The following is a 20,472-nucleotide window of genomic DNA, read 5'->3' as shown; positions in this document are numbered from 1 at the left end:
CCCCTCACATCCCCCTGCCAAGCTATGGATATGCACACACACACACACACACACATACAGATGGGAAGCAGGGTCTCCAGAGGGCTGGGGGGACAAGGAGCTGCCATCTCACCCAAAACCACATCAGTATGGAGCCAAAATAAATGCGGTACCGGCCCAAGGGTGGTGGGGAGCACAGAGGTGCCAAGTTCACCCCTGCCCCTGCGGGCACAGGTCTCAGCACCTTGCCAGCAGCCATATGCCCCTTAGTGTTTTCTTTCTGTAAGCCACCCACCTCCCCGTGACACCGCTGACCTGAGAGCTGTTGATGGAGGGATGTGGCTCAGGCAGGTGCCGTCAACTACCAGCAATAGTGGTACGCTGCCCCACATTGCCCCACACTGCCCTGTTTCTCCCCAGCCCCACAGCATGCCCCGCTGATGGTGTGCTGTGGGCAATGAGACCAAATGGGGAGCCCATCTTGCCAAAGCTGGGTTTAGGAGGACGAGCCAAGCTCCCCCAGACTTCCCTCTCCCGCTCTCAGCACCGGTGGGCAGGGGTAGGGCTGGTTCCCCTGATCCCCATGGCCTCCGGGGCAAGAAAGGGGACATGGTGCTCGGCACTGCCCCCAGCGCTGGAGGGCGGCAGGGGAGGGCTCTGCTTTCCCCGTCCCCCTCGACAGACACTTACAAACACACACAAAGGAAACCGTAACCTTATAAAAGACACCGAACGCAAACGCCTGCATGTTTGGGGGCAGCCCCGGCCCCACCGCCGCCTCGGCTCCCCTTGTGAGCGGCCGGGCAGGTTTGCTCTGTGGGGCCGAGTGGCCGGTGGCCCTCCCGGGGGCCTAGGAGCCGATGATCTGGCCAGACCACGTCTCGTGCTTCGTGTGGGGTGCCAGGTTGGTGAGGACCACCTCCACCGCCTGGAACTTCTGGTTCTTGGGAGGGATGGGGCAGACCTTGTACGTCACCTCGTCCCCCTCCACCGGGACATACTCCCCCTCGATGCTGCAGGAGAGGAGAGGAGAAGTGGGGCTGGGGCCAAGAGCTGGACCACCCAGCACCAAGGAAGGAAGACACCCAATCCATCAGCTGCGCCTTAGGGGTAGAGGACAAGCAGAGCCTCATCTCCACATCACGGAGACCTCCTAACCCCAGCCCGCAGGTCTCCAGCCCCACACATCCCCAGACTTACTCAGACACGTGCACAAAGATGTCCTCTGTGCCATTCTCGGGGGTGATGAACCCATGGCCCTGGGAGCGAGAGAACTGCTTGCAGACACCCTTGAAGATGGGGCCAGCAGAGGCACGTGCTGTGCTGTAGGAGGAAAGGGATGGAGATGTCTCACTGGGGGGGACAGCACATGGAGAGGTTTGCTAGGAATAGACAGCATTCCATGGGGAGAGTATATGGATCCCACCTGCAGCACTGCCGGCAGACAGGTGCAGAGATGCTGCGTGCCACGATGACAACATGCATCAGCTGCAAAGAGTCCTACTGGCGACTGTGGTCCCTGCTTAGCTGAGCAGGACAGCCCCAAGCCCACTTGCTGTGCGCTGGGTACTCACGCTGAGTAGGTCCTGGTCCTCTTGGTGGGGAGCGGGCTGGGCAGGTCCCGCAGCAGCAGGTTGCCACGCTCCCAGATGCGGCTGCCCTCACGCTGGAAGGGGAAGGTGGGCCACACCGGCGACTTGGGCGAGTGCAGCGGGGGCACCGCTGGTGGGGCGCTGGGGTCTGATGACATGGTGGGGCTGGCGGGCTCCTCCGTTCTGGGGACAGATGGGCAGGCAGGCGGCGGGAGAAAGGGTGCCCCGGGTCTGCTGGGTACCTGCGGCCAGGGGAGCAAAGGGGGGTGTTACAGCCCCCCCCCCCCAGGGAGGGGGTTTGGCAGTAGGGGCAGTTTGCTGTCAGGAACAGCCCCCTCTGCTCCCAGCCCACATCTATGGGTGCAGGCAGCACACTGATGGCCTTGGTACTGGGCACCAACACCAGGTGCTAGGAATTGCCCTAGGAAGCCCATCCTAGCTTGGATCAACCCAGAATATTCCTAGATTCATAGAATGGTTTGGATCAGAAGGGACCTCAAAGCTCATCCAGTTCCAACCCCCTGCCATGGGCAGGGACACCTTCCACTAGACCAGGTTGCTCCAAGCCCCGTCCAGCCTGGCCTTAAACACTGCCAAGGATGGGGCAGCCACAGCTCCTGTGTGCAACCTGTGCCAGTGTCCCACTGGCGCAGTTAAACAATCCAAACAGTTCCCGCAGAACAATCCCGAGGGAAGGAAAGAACCTGGTTTGTGGCTTTGCCTTTCATTTGTTTCAGGATAACCCCACATATTAGAGATGAAGTCAATAAGAAGCATGTCCTGGGAGAAGGAGCAGCTGAGCGTAGGCTGCCATAGGAAGGGACCATTTTGGGAAGGATGCCCATGCAGTGCCAGCCCCCCAGGGCTCCCGGCCCCACCCTCTGAGATATTCCCACAGTCTGGGATTTCTGCTGAAAGGATGAAGGAAAAAGGTTGAGCCAACAGGTAGGTCGAGGTCAGGGTCTGAGGTCTCCCCACCACTGGAGGTTGCCTCTGTGCTATGGGATGTAGGACCCAAACCCAGCCCCGGTCAGCAGCTTGCTGCCCACTGGCCACATCCCTACAGGGAAGGGGCAGTGGGAGGCTATTGCAGGCTGCCAACACCACACGCACATCACTGGGACACCTCAGATGAGCCACAACAGCTCAATCACTGCCACTGTGGGCATTGGGCCCCAGGTTTTGGCTGGCATCATGTGGTTTGCAAGGAGGTAAAGCCCAAGGGGTAACCCTGTGCTGGGATGTGCGAGAGGTGGCCTGGCAGCTGAGTCACCCACCAAAGAGCAGGAGCCAGAGCAAGCGTGAGCATGGCTGAACCACCCTGAGCATGAAACCAGGGGCCTGTGCATTCTGAAGCAGGTTTCCCCCAACATCCCATGTTGTTACCATCCCCTTCCCTGCCAGCCCATGCAGCCCTTCCAACTCCGCTGTGGCATGCAGTATTCTTTGGGAGGACACCAGCACACACTGGGAAACCCGGGGAATAGTTAATTTGGTTTCTGACTCATCCGTGGCCCCTCGAGGCACAGTGGCTCTGGGGCAAAGCACAAAAGGGGGTCACCTCGGCTCTGAAATTAGCAGGCACCAAGGACATGGGAAGAGATTTCTAGAGCAGTGGAAGGGTTGGGAGGGACCTAGCAACTCCTGTTCCCCTTCCGGAGGGTCTACCCATCCACACCTCAGTTAGTGTCCTAGTGGTGTCTCCCTCTCAGCCCTGCAAAGCTTCACCCAGGTTTCAGCCAGCAGAGACCACGCTGGAGCCTCACGCCAAGGCAAAACCCAGTACTTTGCTCTTGCCCTTTAAGATGACTTCCAGCCATAACCGCAAACCCCTCTGAAACATCCTTCCTATCTCTGACTTCCCCTCCACCCCTGCACCAAACCCTTCATGCGCTTCAGTGGCTCCTCTGTGCCATGAAGCAACTGGAGCACAAGCACCTGCCTCCTGCTCCACGGCCCACCCACACCAGGGCTGCTCAGCTCCCCCCTTGGAGCCTCAGCATCTCCTTCTTCCATTCCCAGGCTCACCACCTCCATCCCCCATGCCCGAGGAGCTCAGAGGGGCTCATGGAGCCCTGCGAGTGAGACATCCAAAAGCCTGGGCAGCCACCACGCTGCTCCACTGCTCCCATCTGTGTCCCCCACCCGACCACCCTGCCTGTGCTGGCAAGCAGCCTGCCTGCTTCTGGGCAGTAAAAAGTGATGTGGTCCCCAAGCATCACTGCAGGATCTGGCATCTTCCCAGGAGGATCAGGGTTGAGCGATGTGGGGAAGTGACCCTCAGTTCTCTGCCACATCATGGAGCTGACACTATGAAAATGGCTTCACCACAGAGTACCTCCTCTGTGCTGCTTTCACTGAGGAGACCTTTTCGGTTTCCCCACCAGATTAGGGACAATGGAGGGTATTTAACCTGAATGCTTGGAGCAAAACTATTAGTATGCTGAGGGTGTTGGCTGGCACCAGGAGAACGAGCTTCCTCCAGCGGATCCATGTGAGGCTGGAAAAATGGAAGTTTCCCAGAGGGAAAAGAAAAACAGGAGGTGAAGGGGAAGGGGTATGCAAGAGGGGGAGCCTTGCAGGGAGAAAATGGCTTGGGCAGATGAAGTGACAGCCGAGAGTGGGTCTGTGCCAGGTTCACCTGTGGGACCAGCACAGGCCTGGGTGCCCTGAGGGCCTCCTGGTTTGGGTTGAGTGGTGATGGGGAGCAGGAGCCTGCTGCGCATCACCGAGGCAGAGGAAACAGAGAACACACTCCTGAGGCCTGAGGATGGCAACTGCTGTGTGCCCCCATTAGCTGAGCTTGCCCCACATGGGAAAACAAGCTGAGTGCAACAGCCCTCAGGTGCTTTGGGGAGCTCTGGCTGGTCCGTAGGGATGTGGGGAAAGCCCTAGCAAAGCACAGCAGCTCACTGGGACTACAGTGACAGGGCACAGCAAGGCTGTGAGGTCCCCATCCTTGGGGGTGTGCAGCCTCCTGGACACATCCTGCTCAGAGGCATTGCACCTAAGTCCTGCTTGGAGTGGGGGCTAGAGCAGAGACCCCTGTCCTGTGGCCATGCCAAGGTTGGCTCCCAAGGCCAGACACTCTCTGCTCCTCTCCCTTTGTTTGGGGGTCATCCTTGGGGCCCAGTGACTGAACACCCAGCTTTGCTGCTGCTGGTGAAGCTGAGGCTGAGCGGGAGCTTTGGCACCATGGGGCTCCAGGGCAGTATCCTGCCTTCCACATCATTTAAATCCCCGCAGCAAACAAAGGGACTGAGGAAATTAAACTCAGCAAAAGTGGGCTGAGAGAAGAGGGGAGACATGAGCATGTCCTTGCTGGTGTCCCCTCTACCCAGCCCAGCTGGAGACCAGGGAAAGCTTCTCCTGCCCTTCTTCCTCCTCTGTTCTCTATCCCACCACCCTCTGCCAGTCCTTTCGCCATGCTGCAGCCCCAGCAGGTGACAAGGAGGAGGCACTTGGAGGCATTTTCACTTCTCCTCCATCACCAGTGTCATGTTCCCCTTCACTGGGACCATAAGCACCTGTCCCCACCACAGGTCTCTGCCAGCCAGGCAGACACCACCCTCAGCAGCGTGCCCATTGCACGTATGTATACAGTGCAGGGATGAAATCCGGGTCACTCGAGGAGGCGAGGGGAGGCCGCAGCAGCCCAGCTCTGGCGTGGGGATCGGGAAGCCTTTTTCCAGTGTAGCCCCATCCCCACAGCCACTGCCAGACCTGCACCTCGCTCCTCGCTGTCTCCCCTGGGTGGCTTTGTTCTGCAGGTCCCCTGGGGTGACAGTCCTCTGAGGAAGGTGTGCAAGCGGCACTGAGATCAGCACTCCCTGGAAGAATGCTTCTCATAAAAACACCCCCAGCTCCCAGCTCCTCACAGAGAACATCTCAGAATGAACCCCAAAGTGCTCTGGTGACAGGGTTTCCTTCCGCAGCAGCAGCCAGCTTTGCTTTTATGTTTTTCAGAGGGCAGGCTCCCAAGCCAAGCTGACAGTCGGGAATGCTCACAGGCAGAATGCAGGAAACCCAGGCCAATTAAGGCAGACAGGCAGTAGACACATCAGCTTTTATCTTGAGATCCAAGTACCCTATTCATCATCAGCGACTGAAAGGTCTGTGCTTTATCAAATAAAATCACTGTCTTTCTCTGTCTCTTTAAAGCCAAGCACATTGACTTAGGTGCTGTCTGTGACCTTGTTTAACTAAACAGCCCTTCAAGGTCCCCCAGAACGGGGGAAGGAGCCTTTTGAAGAGGCACCAGCCCCTCTCTGCCACTCCCCGTTCATTAGTGGCAGCGGAAAAAAAAAACCCTCACACGTCCCTCAGCCAGGCAGGGGAATGCATATTTAATTGGCTTAATGGCCCCCGGTGAGCTGGCCCTCCCACACGGCACTTCTTTGTGCTCCTTCCCATCTGCTGGAACCTCAAGGCTGCCCAGAACGGATGGACGAATGGATGGGTGGCTGCTCCACCAGCGGCTGTCATGCTCCGGCTCTGGTCATGACCCACCATCCCCTTTATGGACTGTTTCCCTTCACGCCGCCGCATTCCTTTGCAAATCCCTGGCTCAGATGCTGTCTGTCACCACGCTTGGGTCTGCCGAGTGCCGCTGCTCCCCCTGCCCCAGCCAAGGAGGTGGAAGTTATTTTCTCCCTGCTGCCTTTTCCAGCAAGATCCTACATGGGCTCTTCCCTGCCACTCGCCATCATGTTCTCTCTTGTCTCTCATGACTGCCAGTGGTCCCTGTTCAGAAGCCAGATTTACCTCCCTACTTTGTCCACCCCAGTAGCAGAAAGGTGTCTGTATGTCAAACAGACCCCCCATCTCCGCAGCTGGCTGCCGGCAGCCATCTCCTCACCCCACGGAGCAGGGAAAGCGATGTTCTGGCCCACCGCCATCCTCAGTGGAAGATGATGCCCCCCCAGACCCAGCCTGTCTAGACACGGGCTGAAACAGAAGAGCTACACCCCTCCAGACGCAGAAACGTGCCCCCAGAGCTCAGTGCAACAATAAGAATCCCACATTTCAGCTGCTTGGCATATTCATATGCCAAGGGACCCAGCAGCAACGTGGTAGCCAGCAGAGAGCCCGAATCAGCACCTCCCAGGGGCCGCTGTGAAGGGCTGGAACCAGCTGGGGAACCTGGATGGCTCCAGGCAGGGGGTGGCACAAGCAGGTTACCCCTCGCTGGGCTGCGTTTCTCCATCCTCCCTTGGAGGAGGCTCACAGCCTTGGCGTCTGGCAGGATTTTATAAATGCTGTCTCTATCCAATGCTAATGAAAGCCCCTCAGCCCTCCCACCCCCCTTTCTGGTCATGCTGTTAAGAGTTAATACCAAGCAAAGCAATTTCCTTGCCCACCCTGCATGTTAAAAACCCCATTGCTGAGACAAATTACTATAGGAAAAATAAACTAGGCGGTTTTTGGGGAATACAGACTGACAGCATCCTCTCCCTAGCTAAGCCAATCACGCTCACAACTCCAGGGATCTTTGCTGAGATAGTCTCGCCTACGATACAGCCTGCTTAGCGCTAAAATATGAATGTCACCTTTATGGATCGATTATAAAAAGCTCCCTTAGTGCTGGGGTGCCCAGATCTCCAGGAGGCCACGGGGGAGAGAAAGAAGGCTGCCAGATGCAAAGGAGAAGCAAAGGGAGAAGCCATCATGGAGGCTTGATTTACCTTTTAAGCATATATGCATAATCCTCACTCCCAAATACCAAATTTATGGAATTAGGTTGTTTTGTTGCATTTGGTTTGGGTGCATTTTTTTAATGAGAACAGTGTCTATTCAAAGACCTGGTGCAAATGTCCTCATCTGTGCGTCCTTCCTTCCTCCTTTGTGGATCTAACTTGCCATCAGCAGGAATGAACAGTGCAGCCAGTCCTAAAGAAACCTCAATTCAAGCCCACATCATTATCATGGTTTAATTAGAAGGATTTTTTACAGACTGCCTCCCCTTCACCCGGCAATCAGAGAGCTGGGTCCAGCTGATCTCAGCCCCTCTTGGCAAAGCCCTGGCTATTTGCCCCCCAGCCACAGCAGACATACAGTACTACACTGCCGCCGCCGCCACCTCCAGAGGAGTTATTGTTCCCGAGGCTGGTGGGGAATAACCGAACCGGAGGAGAGAAGTCGTACCTCAGCCTCGCACCTCTCCACCGTCAAAAGGAAAAAGCAGGTTTAAAAGAAGGTGGCGGTGCACGAAGTTTAACCTCCAGCCACAATAGCCCCAGATGGCCATTGTGCCTCCCCTCACTCACCTCCTTAGCACTGACGGGCTCCCTGGAGTTGCGCTCTGCAAAGCATCGGTGCTCGGCGGGGCCGAACTCTCCTCCGCTGCCGTGCGAGGAGCAGTGGTCTCTCCTGCAGCCTGGCTGCGGGGGGCTTTCTCCGGCTGCCTGCCTGCCTGCCTGCCGGCTGCCTGCTGATGGACCTGCGGGATCTGATGTGTGGATGATGCGCGCCTCGCACACACACACACGCATCCGCACGCCTTCCCTGACGTCAGGGCCAGGCCAGGGGGAGCGGGCAGGTGGGAGGGATCAGGCTGGTCATTTCTGAGCTAGGCTTAAAGAAGCAAGGCTGTATGGGAGGCTGGAGGCTACGAGGGTCAGCCCAGGGGGGCTGCATCACTCCAGTTATGCAAAGTGACGTGCTTCGGTGCATCACTGGCATGGCCGGACGCAACAGGGCAGCCCCACAGGCACTGGAGGGGGAGAACGGGCCAGAAAGCCAGGGGCGTCCCCTGCAATGGGTCAAGCCTCTCCCACATCACCCCAAGACCTACTAGTGGTGCTGCAGCCACTCTCCCCATATGCCCAAGCCTGCAGCCCCCAAGCATGCATGGGTGTTGCAGTCACCCCCAGCACAGCCAGGAGAGCACACACCACAAATCCACCCCATTGCCCTGTGCCCCTGCTCTGGCCTCATTTCTAGCAGCACACTATGCCAACTCCCTGAGCCTAGAAGATCTTCCCTTTCTGGTTTCCCCTCTGCCAAGAGCCATCTCCATGGGCAAAAACAACGTCATAAGTTGGCCAGAGACTTTCTCTCTTGGGGGCGTAGGGTGATGTGATGAGGACAGGAATCAGTTGTATCCACTGGGAAACAGGGCGAGGAGTAGTGGGGTTTAAATTTCAAGGAGTGAGACTGATGCTAGACATTAGGAAAGGCTTTCTAACAGAACAGGCAGTTAATTACTCAAGTAGATTGCCTGGGGAAGCACCAGAGTCTCCATCACTGGAGGTTTTTAAGAACAGGCTGGGTAGGCATCCTTTGGGAGGAATTTAGGTGGTATCAGCCTCATTTTGGAGCAGAAGGGTGGACCACACCAGTACCTTAAAACGCAGGGATCTGTGATCCTGGAATAAAGTTTGCAAGAACCCCAAACAGCCATGGCACAGTGTCAGTGCTGCAGGGAGCTGTCATGGGCATCTTGTGACATGGGGTGGTGGTAGGTTGCTTTTGGTTTCTTACACAACTCTTTCCTTGAGTCATTCTACATAGATGAATGCGATGGTAGTAACCAGAGCTTTTCCACCAATGACCCCTGGGGCTGCAGGGTGGCATACCAGTAGTGTGGGAAGCTGGCATGGTGTGTGAGTCATGGTGCAGTCAGGAGACAAGGTAACAATTGCTCCACTTGGCTGTATCTATCCATCCATCCATCCATCCATCCATCCATCCATCCATCCATCCATCCATCCATCCATCCAGGTAGTGGGGTGTTGATCTGTGGCCATCCCAGGGGCTTTGACAGAGGGACCAGAGCACAAAGTGGTTGTGTCCCTCCTTGTCAATGAACAATAGTGCAGAAAAAGGCTCTGCACACAGACCAGACCAGACCATGGCAAGAAGCACTGAAACCCCCCCAAGTGCCGGTGGGTTCTGCTATTGCCCATCATGCTCTGCTCAAGCCTTTTCAAGCAGTTTTCCATGGCAAAACAGGAGCCCCATTCCCCCCTACAGACACCAAAGGCTCATCTCTCCACTCTACCCTTCAAAACCTTGCAAAAGAAGGGGAGAAGAAACACAGCTAGCTCTCAGTCTTCATCCTGAATTTCTCCTGAGATTGCCCATCCTCTCCTGGGGGACAGCTCTACACATCCACATGAGGAGGGTCCTGAGCTGGAAACAGCTGGAGGTCAGAAGAGTGACTGTACATTGTATATTGATGATCATAAATACCTGTACTTCCCTGCCTGGTTTGTGGTACACCAGGGTTAACGATGTGTCCAGTCAAAGAGTATCAACTGAACAGAGGGGACGAGTGTCAGAACACGACTCTGACACAAAATGACTAAAGGCTCTTGACAGGAGAGGCACAGGGAACTCGAAGGATGTTTGACTGGAAGGTGGCTCTGGGCATGTGCTGCAGCAGAGTCTGAAGTATGCAAAACTTATAAAAGGAGAAGAGGGGAAGCTTTGATCAGACAATGGGGGTGCTGGAGATGCCTGCAGAGGTGGAAGCAATGGCAGAAGTATGCAGGACTTTGTAAGTGAGAAGATACATAATTCCGTTGGAGTCAATCAAAGGAGGGCCAGTACAGTCTAGATGCAAATCACCTCTCACCTCCTCCAACATCTCTTACCCAGTTTTCTCAACAGGAATGGGGATGTGGGGCAGAGGAGATCTTAAAGCAAAATAATTTGGGGGTTCTTTATATTTTCCTCCCTTTTCTGAGCCTTCAGGTAACGTCAAATAGTATTTTCCAGTTTTCCTCTCAATTGTGAGAATGAGAAATGTCAGGGATTTTCTCTGAGTGACAGGAAGACCCTTGTGCAATCCCTGCATTCCAGCAGTTTAAGTGTCAAAAAAAAAAACAATCCCAGCAACTGAGAGCCAGTCTCAGCCATCCTCCCAAATGCTGGAAAAGGCCCAATACTGCTGAGAGAGACTTCACAAACTTTGTGGTTATGTATGAAAAGGTGCATACAGGCCCTGCAGATTTGTGGATATTCATCGTGTCAGTACTACTGGGACAGAAAGAGACCACTCAACACAATGAGGCTGCTCTCTGACATCAAGATACCTTAGCTGCTGACTTAAACATAGTATAACTCCTAGTGCTATCATAACTCAGCTGAGACAACACCCAGGTTTTACAGGGCAAAGCTTGGCTTCTGTTTATATTTGTACATTAGAGATGGTGTTTATGAAATACAGAATTCCTCCAGGGAGAAAACCTAGGTGGTAGCAGAGCAACATCCCATCATGTGCACAAAGGGCCAGGCACATACTGCTTGGGATTTGGGGGGGTTACCTGCAGAGGGTGAGACTGAAAACCATTTCCCACAGCCTGAGATGTTACTGGTAGAGGATGAGAAATGGCCAGCCTGACTCAGCTCTGGTGGTGTTTGTAGCCCAGTATCTAAGGCAATGAAGCTCATTCGATGCTGCCTTTGCCAGCTTATTCTCCACACATTTCAACTCATTTTCCCCAGAGTAGTATCAAAGTACCTGCAAGTGTTCCCAAAACACGTAGCTATGCAGAGAAGAGGAATCTGTTGCCCTACTGAAGAACAACCTGCGGTGTTCAGCCCTTGTTGGCTGATACATGAGAGAGAATCTGCACACCCCCAACGCAGAAGACCTTGTTTGGTGCTTGCACTTTATGAGACACCAAAGACCCAACCATAAGACACAAACAAGTATGAAGCAAGGCCTCACAGACCCACTGCTCACAGGGCTGTGGATCAGGATGATGGGAGATGCATCTGCTTTGTATTAGGTACCCAAGAGCCCCCTTGCTGGGGCATGGCTATTGGAAGCACAAGAAATGTTAGCTCAAGGACAGGCTAGAAATGGAAGTGTGATTATGACTCTGTCCAAATCCACTTCTCTCCATCTCTCATGCTCTCCCAGTTATTCAGCCTGCTCTTCCGCTCAACCCTTGCCCCTGTTTAACCTTACAGTTCTTATACACAAAAGTATCCTTGCCAGTATCAAGTGTCTAACTGATATCTCCTTGTGTGATAGAAAGGCTATTTCTTCCCCTGCCAGCAGAATAGGACCCTGACCCAGAAAAAGGTCAGAACTCTTCTCTCTTCTAAAAACATAGCTCCAGATACCCACAAAACCTGTGCTCCAGCTAAAGGTCAAACCTCGCACTGCCAGAGCTGCGTGAGGCCAGGACAGAACAGCAAGGGATGCGGCACGCGTGCCAGCAAAACTGTGCCATGCTGAGATTAGCGCAGCCGCGACTGCAGCGCAGGAAGAAGGAGCTGCTGCACAGCTCCCTGAAGTAGGACGAGAAGAGTGAGAAGCACTGGGGATTTGGGTTGAGGTGTTCTGAGAGAGCAGTGTCTGCGGGGCCAGCAGCAGGCTCCCTGCTCAGCTGGCGGATGCTGCTTGAAGGAAAATGCTGCTCTTCTCAGGTTGTCAATACGGGAAAAGTTGTTCCAGGGCCCATTTAATACAAACATGCCCAACATGCGCAGACCAGCCATTAACAAAGGACAAACCCACAACCCAATGGTATCTTGTTAATGAGGCCAAGCTGTGGTGTTTCCAACCTTGTTCTCCCCTTCCTGTCCCAACGCAGCTCAACGTTTAATGATTCCTCACCTAAACCACTCATTACCGTCCCGCTATGCGCTGCTGGGGGCGGTTGGGGATGACACACTCAGCCTTGGCATCAAAGCTGCTGTGCTGACAGTGCAGTTTTGACTGTCAGCCAGGGATGTTTGGTTTTCCTGGTGGATCCTTTTTTAAGCACACTTCAAACGGCCTCCTTTCATTTCTCACAGACATGAGCACACCCCCTTGTTTTCTCCCATCCCTCACGCTGCTTGACTCGCTGCAGAATGCCTGTTCGTAATACATGCACAGAATAAACTATGCCAGCTCTACGTGATGTCTATTTGTCCTTGGCAATAACCTTGACCTAAGTATTGGGCAGTCACTGCTCTGAAGCAGGCTTCTAGGTGGAAGTGGGCTATAAACCCACCCCAAGTTGCTCTTTAGGTAGGCAAACAGCTCAAGTGTTGGTTCTTGGAGAGGTGCAGACTTCGACCTCTGCTGCCCTGTAGGATAAGCAGATGAAAACGATAAATGAAGTGACTACAACTGCAACTGGGGATTGCTTCAGGTGAAACATCAGCCCAGACCCAGGAGCCACTGCTTGAGGAAAAAAACCTGGGGTGGGGGACAGGTAAAGCGCAGCCTGGCGCCGATTGCCAGGCTGCTGCGGGGCTCTCCATGTCCACACTGAACGACCCCAGCCCCGCACCCATCACGGCAGGGGCCGGGCCGGGCCTGCCACCCCGTCACCCCGCCCTGAGGAGGGACAAAATGGCGGCCGGGGGGCGGGGTCGCTGCAAGGCTCCTCCCCCACGTCCCGTGAGGGTTTCTTTCCTCGTCAATCAGCGCGGGCCCGCCCGCCCGCCGCGGGATGCGATTGGCTGAGGCGCCGGAAGTGCTGTGGGGTCGGGTAGAGCGCGGCGGTGTTCCGCGTGTGGGAGGTGGGTGAGGGAGCGGCTGAGGTGCGGCCCGGTTCGGTGCCGTCCGCTCCCCGTGCTCCGTACAACGGCGGCTCTCTGGCCGCCCACCCCGTTGCGTGGCAGCCCTCAACCCCCTCCCCCGGTTTCAGACTCCCATGTCCTGTTTCATTTCGGGACAGGCAGGGTGCTGCCCCGCTGAGCTCCGTGCAAGGCATTGGGGATTCCCCGGTTGTCGGTGTGTCGGCTGCCCTCGCAGTGCTCCGGCGCCTGAGGCGGTTGGTGTTTGTCGCTCTCCTCAGAGGTGCTGCCCGCCACCATGTTTGTCCTGGTAGAGATGACGGACACAGTGAGGATTGCTCCCTGGCAGTTTGAGAGGAAACTGAATGATTCCATTGCGGAAGAGCTAAACAAGAAATTGGCCAATAAGGTAAAGCGTGGGTCATGTATAGGTTGGTGGAGGCATTGTAACATCCCCGAGTGTTTCTTGTTCCTAACGAGATGTGTGGGTGAGGTGTCAGAATAGATGAGAAGGCCACCCCAGTAACTGAAATACACTAGAGTGTAAACAGATAGCCATGTATCATCTCAAAGGGGACTTTTTTTCTAATGGCTAATGCTGTAATTGCAATATAATGAGATACCAGATGGGGCCGAGAAGTATGGGAGAGAAGAGTAACTGCTGTTTATGTGTAGACTAGCAATCCAAAACTCAGTCTGAAAAGCTGATACAAACTAATCCATCCAGAGGGGAGAATTTAAGAGAAGGTAGAATCAGAGAATGGTTTGCATTAGAAGGGACCTTAAAGCTCATCCAGTTCCAACCCCCTGCCACGAGCAGGGACACCTTCCACTAGAGCAGGTTGCTCCAAGCCCCGTCCAACCTGGCCTTGAACACTGCAAGGGCTGGGGCAGCCACAGCTTCTGTGCGCAGCCTGTGCCAGGGCCTCAGCATAGTGAACAGTTTTGTCTTATGTCTGAAGTGTAGAACAGCAATACTGGAAGAAAAATTAAGGTATTAATAGCTGGCTAGGTCTGCGCTTAGTACTCAAAATACAGTGTGTCAGTAAAAAGTTGGTCTTTGGTACAGGATAGAAACAAGTGTTCTGTCTCTGCAGCCCTGGGACTGCGATTAGCCTGAGGCTTTCAGTGCAAGGCAGGGAACGTGAGGGGTGCTCAAAAGAGCAACCTCAAGTGATGTAGGGTTGTGAATAGCAGGTTATAGGGCCAAGTGATAAAAAGCGAAGGGCTTCCCCTGATGACTGGTAGGGGTCTCAGATTGTGTGTGCTGGGAAGCCCTCTCAGAAGTAGCAGAGGAACCAAGAGCTGTCCTTGGCTCTCCCCAGCGCTAATTCAGTTTAAGACAAAGGCAAGCCTAGAGGCTTCTGAGAGTGTAACTCTAGCAAAAAGTATGTTTAGCTTTTGGACAAGCTGTAGGGCTGGTGAATGTTGTCTGTGAGCAACTGTTTGCTATCTTGGCAACTGTCAGGTTTTCTCACCACCGACAGTTGCCCCAAGGGTTTCTGTTTGTAGCTGTGCTCTTTGCAGTGCCAGTGAAAACACTGCTCCCGTAACACTTGGGTAGGTTTGGGGTTCCCCTGCAGTGCAGTGAGGTTTTGGCTGGGGCTGTTGAAGAGAGCGTACCAAAGCAGCCACCCTTCTGTGGCCTTGTTTTGAACTGATGTGTGTGGTGTGTAAATTTCATGGTTTACTTGGTTTAACCTGGTGGGTTGCTTGACTTACTGCTTTTTAATTATTTTCTTTGAGCAGGTTGTGTACAACGTCGGCCTCTGCATCTGTTTATATGATATCACAAAGCTGGAAGATTCATACATTTTCCCTGGAGATGGTGCATCTCATACCAAAGGTATGTGCTTGTCCTTAGTTACATGGTTTTGCAGAGGGTTAGTGATCTGGAAATGTAAACTGGGTTCAATTGTTAAGGAAATTTAAAGGAGCTTCTGAAGTTTGTCACCTTAACTCCATTCGTGTACGGAGGGCAAGAGAAACATGGCTAAAGTCCCTTCTTTGCACTTTTTGGGTACAAACATAGCTTTAAATAGCCAGTCCTGTTAGCTTTCTCCAACAGTCCATCTCTGTTTTACTACTAGAGATGTAGGTGTGGAGTGAGGAAGAAGTTTAGTTTAAAATGATTGGAAATATGCATGTAGAAAATCAGTTGTATTAATTATTTTGTGTTTTTTTAGTATTTGTTTCTTTTTGAAGCTTATTTTCTCTAGCTAGGATGTTGAAACACTTTTCTACATAAAGCATTTGCACAGCATTTGATGCTGTTTTCCTAGCTGGAAGTTTTGCTACATCTTTGAGACTTAGACAGATCTGGTTCAGCATACGCTTCTAGTGACTTTCTGTTTTAAATAAGGAATGACTAATTTCTTTGCTTTGACTTCTGGCAAATCTGTCTGAGTGAAAACTGGAAGTAAATGCATAAAACCAAATTTTGTCATATCTTTAAAATAAGTTTATTTAAACTGGAAAGAGATGCATTTTTTTTCAGTTTCAGTTTTCACTGTGGAAGTGCAGCTTGAGCAAATGAAGTATTTCCTGTTAGAAGCAAACTTGACAGACTGAATGTGGCTCCCCTTGTCCAAGTTTTAACTCCCAGGAGAACTTGCTCCCTTCAAATAAAAGTTTTCTGTAATATTTAAGGAGGATGGCAGGCTTTCCTCCTTGCTTTAATCTCTGTTCAGCTTCTTAACTTTGAACTACTCCTTGAATTGAAAGTGAGAGGATGTATTCTCTCTGAGCTTGGGAAAAAGTCTGCTTTCAGAATCTGGGATAGCACTTCAATAAATCCTAGTAATAACTCTTTCTTTAAGGTACTGTAACTGATTTTATGTAAAAGAGGAGCATTGAGTACAGACAGCTAAAATTATGTTAAATTGCTCATAGCGTTGTTCAGGTAAATTTGGTTTAGTATAGCATTTTAATAATTACAAATGCAAAATGCTTAGTTAGAAACATGTTACTTAAACTGGATGAAAAATCCAGTTATGTTAGAGTACCTTACTCTGATAATATGTGATACCAGTTATTTTATCTGAAGAAAATGCAGCATTGCTGACAAAGGTAAAAGGCACAGAAGTATTAGGAGAAAGTGTAATTTCAACTGGTACTCTTGGCCTTGGAGCATTGTGCAGGAATGCTCACATCATAACTTTAGCACAGGCCCCGCTCCATATTGTTCATCTTGCAGCTTAATTCTGTGATCTTAAACTCTAGCAAGACTGAGGAGCAGGGAACAGGGCACTGCTGGGCAACAGCTTGCACAAACTAGTTAGGAATCTTAACTCCTGTTCTCGTTTTTCTATCTAATCAATGCCTGTAAGGAAATTGTCAAAGGGGAGGCATTTTAGAGGGCATACAGGATGTGGGATTTTGTTTTAATGGCTGCCAACCCGTGGAAGGAGTCTAATTCACTAACATGGGCATATTATTAATGATCTGTTTTCTTTTTAAGTGCATTTCCGCTATGTGGTCTTCCATCCCTTCTTGGATGAAATCCTCATTGGACAGATTAAAAGCTGCAGTCAGGATGGTGTTCACGGTAAGCTGCAACTTCTAATACTGGGGGCACACAAGCTGCAGAGCTCCTGGGGCTGTTGAGATACTGTGACTTCAGGTGGTATTGCACTGTCTGTACCCTGGTTAAAGACTATTACTGGCCTGTAGCACTGCTGTTATCTGAGGTAGTTTGAGCATGGCAGCTTCCCCTGCCCTGAATGGTTTTGTCTGCACTCCCCTCTCCTTTTGTCATTCATGTGCATGCCCAAGAAGAACAGGCAGCCCCATTTGGAGCATAGACTGGATTTGTTTTCTTGCTTCAGTTAACTTGTTTTTTTTCAAAGTGGTAGTATCTGCTTGATCTGATTGATCTTCTTTACAGTTCTCTGCAAATCCGTAGTTGTTTCCTGTACCTAAAAACATGGCAAGAAAATGTCTTTGTGAGCACAAAGTGCTGTCAGATTCAAGGAATACATAATTGATGAGTTGCTTTCCTTTCTTGGAGGAGTGTTCCACAGAGGCGAGCTCCTCTGCTCTGTTGCTAAGCTAAGACAATAAGATTATCCTGGCTGCTTGTGTTGCTGAATTTGGGCATGTCCACTTTCTGATAAAATTCAGCATTGTGAAATCTCAGTGGGGAGGTGGGGGCTGTTTTAACTATATTGGTCTGCATTTAATATGTTACATCTGTGATTTCTAAGCAACTTTCTGTTGCAGACCTCTATAGCATCTGACTCATTTCTTGGAACGCTTTCATTTCCAATCCTGCTCCAAACAGCCTTTTCCTTTCCCAGTGGGCACACAGACTGTGCCCTCTGTTGCTGTATGGACTTTCAGCTGGGTGGTTGCTTTGCTGCCAACTAAAATCGAGTGTTGTGGCTCAAAGAGTAATTCCTGCGCCACCTTCTTGAAAGAGGAAGGAGAATGAGTCTAGAAGTGCACTATAGGAATCACTGGTGAACGTCATTTGCAAAGAATTGTTTCAGTCTTCATCAGCTTCTTTTCTCCACAGTTTCTGTTGGATTCTTTGATGATATTGTCATCCCACCAGAATCGCTGCAGCAGCCAGCGAAGTTGTATCCCTTGATCACCTTTGATAACTTTACTACTTCATTTCAAAGGATTGTGCAGTGCTGGCCCAACAGCATTCACTGCTGCAACAATGGAGGTGCTCAGTGGCAGAAACTAAGCCGTTGTGTCAGGCAAGTCCTGCAGACTGTTATCACAGCCAGACACGGGTTTGCAGGATCATTGTGCCTGCTAATGGGAATAAATGGCAGCAGCCCCTGAACAACCACATTTTAATCCCTGCCTCTAGTCTTGGCTGCTGTGGAAGGCAGGATACAGGTTTTACCACATAGTGTGATGTCGAGATAGACATTGTGTGTGTAATACACTTAAGGTGAGGTCTTCTTGGGTTTCAGGGGGTTTGTTTGGGAGTCGTCTTTGTTGCTGTTGTTTTTTATGGGGGGTGGGGGTAACCCAGACTCTGCCCTGCAGCATACACCTCAAAGCAGGAAAATCAGAAACCAGACGGGGGTTCTGTGCAGATGATCACTGAGGAGAATGCACTGCCCTTGGAGAAAGAATAGTGAAAAGGCTTTGAATCGAGTCTGCTCTCAAAGCTGTCAGGAAGTGATGTGTCAGGCAGAACACTGATAGTTTCCCTCCTTAACCCTTGGCATGGCCAGCGATGAAGCAGAGCAGGTGTGGGTATGGGAATATGAGACAGAAGAAGGGGCCCACGACCTTTACATGGACATTGGGGAGGAGATCCGTTTCCGAGTTGTGGATGAGACATTTGTTGATACATCCCCGACGGGTCCAAGCTCTGCAGAGGCTTCCACTTCCAATGCCACGGAAGAAGTCCAGAAGAAAGAGGCACCCTACACTCTTGTGGTAACTGTGCATTATTCATACAGCTTTGTGAATGCTCTGGGTTTATTCTGTGGCTAAAATAGCATCCCTTCCCTGAGGAACGGGTTGCTTTAAGCTGATAGTGAAGCAGAGTCATAAAAGGAAAGGAGTGGAAAAGGGGAGAAACGAGATGATTGTTCTTGTGGCTGCTGTGTGTTTGCTGTCTGTTTTTACTGGAACACTTTGTGGTTGTTGGTAGAGTTCCTCCTGGGGGGCTGATTTAAAGAAGACTGGGTGCAGGCTCTGCACGTAGGAGTGAGCGGAGGAGAAGTACAGCACTGGGAGAACCACATCAAGGTTTACACAGCAGCTAAACTGTCTTTCCCATTCCATGTTTTGGCATAAGACCCACCTGAATACAGTGTGAGAGGAAGATGGATCTAAACCATTGAACAGTGCAGGGACAGTCAGGAGGTGGAATGGGTGCTTGAATTTTAAGTGTTGAACATTGTGGGTAGTGTTGACGAGGCTTCAAGGAGCCTGGGCAAGTGCTATGAAGGCTCTGATTGAGGGGGGAAAGTGAGTAGCTCATCCATAACTTGGGGGGGGGGGGGTGAGCTAGTAAATTCTGATGTGTTTCCTCCTGCATTCTTTATGCACGTTCTCTTCTTCTCTCTGTGAACAGGGATCCATCAGTGAGCCAGGCTTGGGCCTCCTGTCATGGTGGACAAACAGCTAGCTGCCATCAGAGCCTGCTCCACAGAAAGTCTTTCCGGTGGATGTTTGGGGGATAATGGGGTCCTGCTGGTGCTCATTGCTCCTCTGAAGCTGAATGAGAAATTAGACCTGCCATTCTGTGTTTTCCCCTTCAGCTTCCAGCCTGCCAGATAGAGACAAGTTGCTTTCAAGAAATGTCTTCACTGATCTGTACAAGTGATTTTAAAGGCACAAAAAGCCCTGAGTGCAGCAGCAACAAACTCAGCTGGAGCTTTGGTCTCCTGCCCTGCAGGAAAAACAGGGGAGGTCTTTGCTTGTCTGAATTAAGAAGGGAGTTGCCTTCAGTGAGTGAAAGCAGGAGAGAATGCCTGTCAAAGAGGATTGCTTCCTTGGGCTGAGAGCTTGATCTCAGAGGGGTAGAAATCTGCCCTTCTTTTGACAGGAAATGAAACAGCAAAACACTGGAGTTAAAGGAGGTACGGTACTCTTGAGATCTGGAAAATGCTGCTGCCAGGAGAGGTGGTGGTGGGGATAATGTTCTGCTGGGAATAGGAAGTTCATCCATGGATGAAGTCTGCCAAAAAGAACTGTAATGATAGTAGTTTACCTAAAAGTAACTTGGGCTCTGAGAAGGTGACCACTGTGGAATGCTAGAGGCTGCTTATTGTGCTGAATCTAAATACTTTATTGTACAAGCTGTATTTATGTAGAATGAGCTAAACTTTGCAGGAGTTCAACTGGAAATACGTAATTATGAACTGCAATGGACCAAGGCTGCTATGAACAAGCCAAATACTTGTTTATGGAGGTGTGTTAATACAAGAAATGGAATAAATAGTAAAAACCACACAGCCTGCCTTCCTTTTCAGTTTGTGGGGGGAAACTATTAGCTTCCTGACTAGCAGGAAGGGAAGAGTTGCCTCCTGCAGTTCAGCTACTTGGATTTCAAGGCAGGCAGTGTTGCAACCAACACTTTTCTCTGACAGCCAATAACAAACAATTGCCATCACCCTCCCTGACAGCAGTAAAAGGGAAGGGGGGCAACAGAACAGTAAAATCTATGCAGGGCCCATTGCCAAGAGAGTGATGCTACACATAATTACAAAGCCAGGCACATTTGGCAGGAAGGGGCTGTAATTCCCTGGGATAGTGGGCCTGCTTAACCTCCAACTGGGAAAACAAAGCCTGAGTCACCAGCACCCTCCCTGCAGTGGTGTTAGAACCCCTTAATTCTGAACTGTTATTCCTGGTGCATTGCCCTAATTAAAAGGGAGCCTGGAATTCTTCAGGTTCACATAGGAACTGAGGTCCATCTGCTCAGACAATAAGCTTAGAGAGCGCAGTGGTGCTCAGACAT

At 51.5% G+C, this 20,472-nt stretch overlaps 2 protein-coding genes across 3 annotated transcripts; one reads left to right on the top strand and one right to left on the bottom strand.

The window, feature by feature from the left end:
• Positions 1–443: 443 nt before the first annotated feature.
• On the bottom strand, positions 444–8,199 carry CSDC2 (cold shock domain containing C2). The gene is made up of 4 exons (XM_057422790.1): positions 7,838–8,199; positions 1,554–1,813; positions 1,180–1,302; positions 444–992 (listed from the first exon to the last, which is right to left on the bottom strand). The coding sequence occupies exons 1-4, from the start codon at positions 8,060–8,062 to the stop codon at positions 830–832; spliced, it is 771 nt and encodes a 256-aa protein (XP_057278773.1). The 5' UTR covers positions 8,063–8,199; the 3' UTR covers positions 444–829.
• A 4,822-nt stretch (positions 8,200–13,021) lies between these two features.
• POLR3H (RNA polymerase III subunit H) lies at positions 13,022–19,964 on the top strand. 2 transcript variants are annotated; one of them, XM_057422792.1, is made up of 7 exons: positions 13,022–13,040; positions 13,319–13,446; positions 14,787–14,883; positions 16,498–16,584; positions 17,554–17,743; positions 18,233–18,440; positions 19,084–19,964. In XM_057422792.1, the coding sequence occupies exons 2-7, from the start codon at positions 13,336–13,338 to the stop codon at positions 19,135–19,137; spliced, it is 747 nt and encodes a 248-aa protein (XP_057278775.1). In that variant the 5' UTR covers positions 13,022–13,040; positions 13,319–13,335; the 3' UTR covers positions 19,138–19,964. The 2 variants fall into 2 exon arrangements, with proteins under 2 accessions (XP_057278775.1, XP_057278776.1); XM_057422793.1 differs by lacking the exon at positions 13,022–13,040 and having other exon boundaries at positions 13,247–13,446; positions 17,554–17,617.
• The last annotated feature ends 508 nt before the right edge of the window (positions 19,965–20,472 follow it).

Source organism: Pezoporus wallicus, unplaced genomic scaffold, assembly GCF_028554395.1.
Source record: "Pezoporus wallicus isolate ANWC-B61680 ecotype Strahan unplaced genomic scaffold, APGP_CSIRO_Pwel_v1 contig_8839, whole genome shotgun sequence".
NCBI classification, from domain to species: domain Eukaryota; kingdom Metazoa; phylum Chordata; class Aves; order Psittaciformes; family Psittacidae; genus Pezoporus; species Pezoporus wallicus.
Note: the sequence above shows the minus strand (reverse complement) of the source record. Positions and strands in the feature narration are given on the sequence as shown.

What these genes read in the sequence shown, in the direction of transcription:
- POLR3H (XM_057422792.1), top strand. Translation starts at nt 13,336, where the DNA reads ATGTTTGTCCTGGTAGAGATGACGGACACAGTGAGGATTGCTCCCTGG. An exon ending in TGGTGCATCTCATACCAAAG is followed by an intron (nt 14,884 to 16,497) that starts GTATGTGCTTGT and finishes TTTCTTTTTAAG; the next exon opens with TGCATTTCCGCTATGTGGTC. An exon ending in AGGCACCCTACACTCTTGTG is followed by an intron (nt 18,441 to 19,083) that starts GTAACTGTGCAT and finishes CTCTGTGAACAG; the next exon opens with GGATCCATCAGTGAGCCAGG.
- CSDC2 (XM_057422790.1), bottom strand. Translation starts at nt 8,062, where the DNA reads ATGCGTGTGTGTGTGTGCGAGGCGCGCATCATCCACACATCAGATCCC. An exon ending in AGGACCAGGACCTACTCAGC is followed by an intron (nt 1,303 to 1,553) that starts GTGAGTACCCAG and finishes TTCCTCCTACAG; the next exon opens with CACAGCACGTGCCTCTGCTG. An exon ending in ATCTTTGTGCACGTGTCTGA is followed by an intron (nt 993 to 1,179) that starts GTAAGTCTGGGG and finishes CCTCTCCTGCAG; the next exon opens with CATCGAGGGGGAGTATGTCC.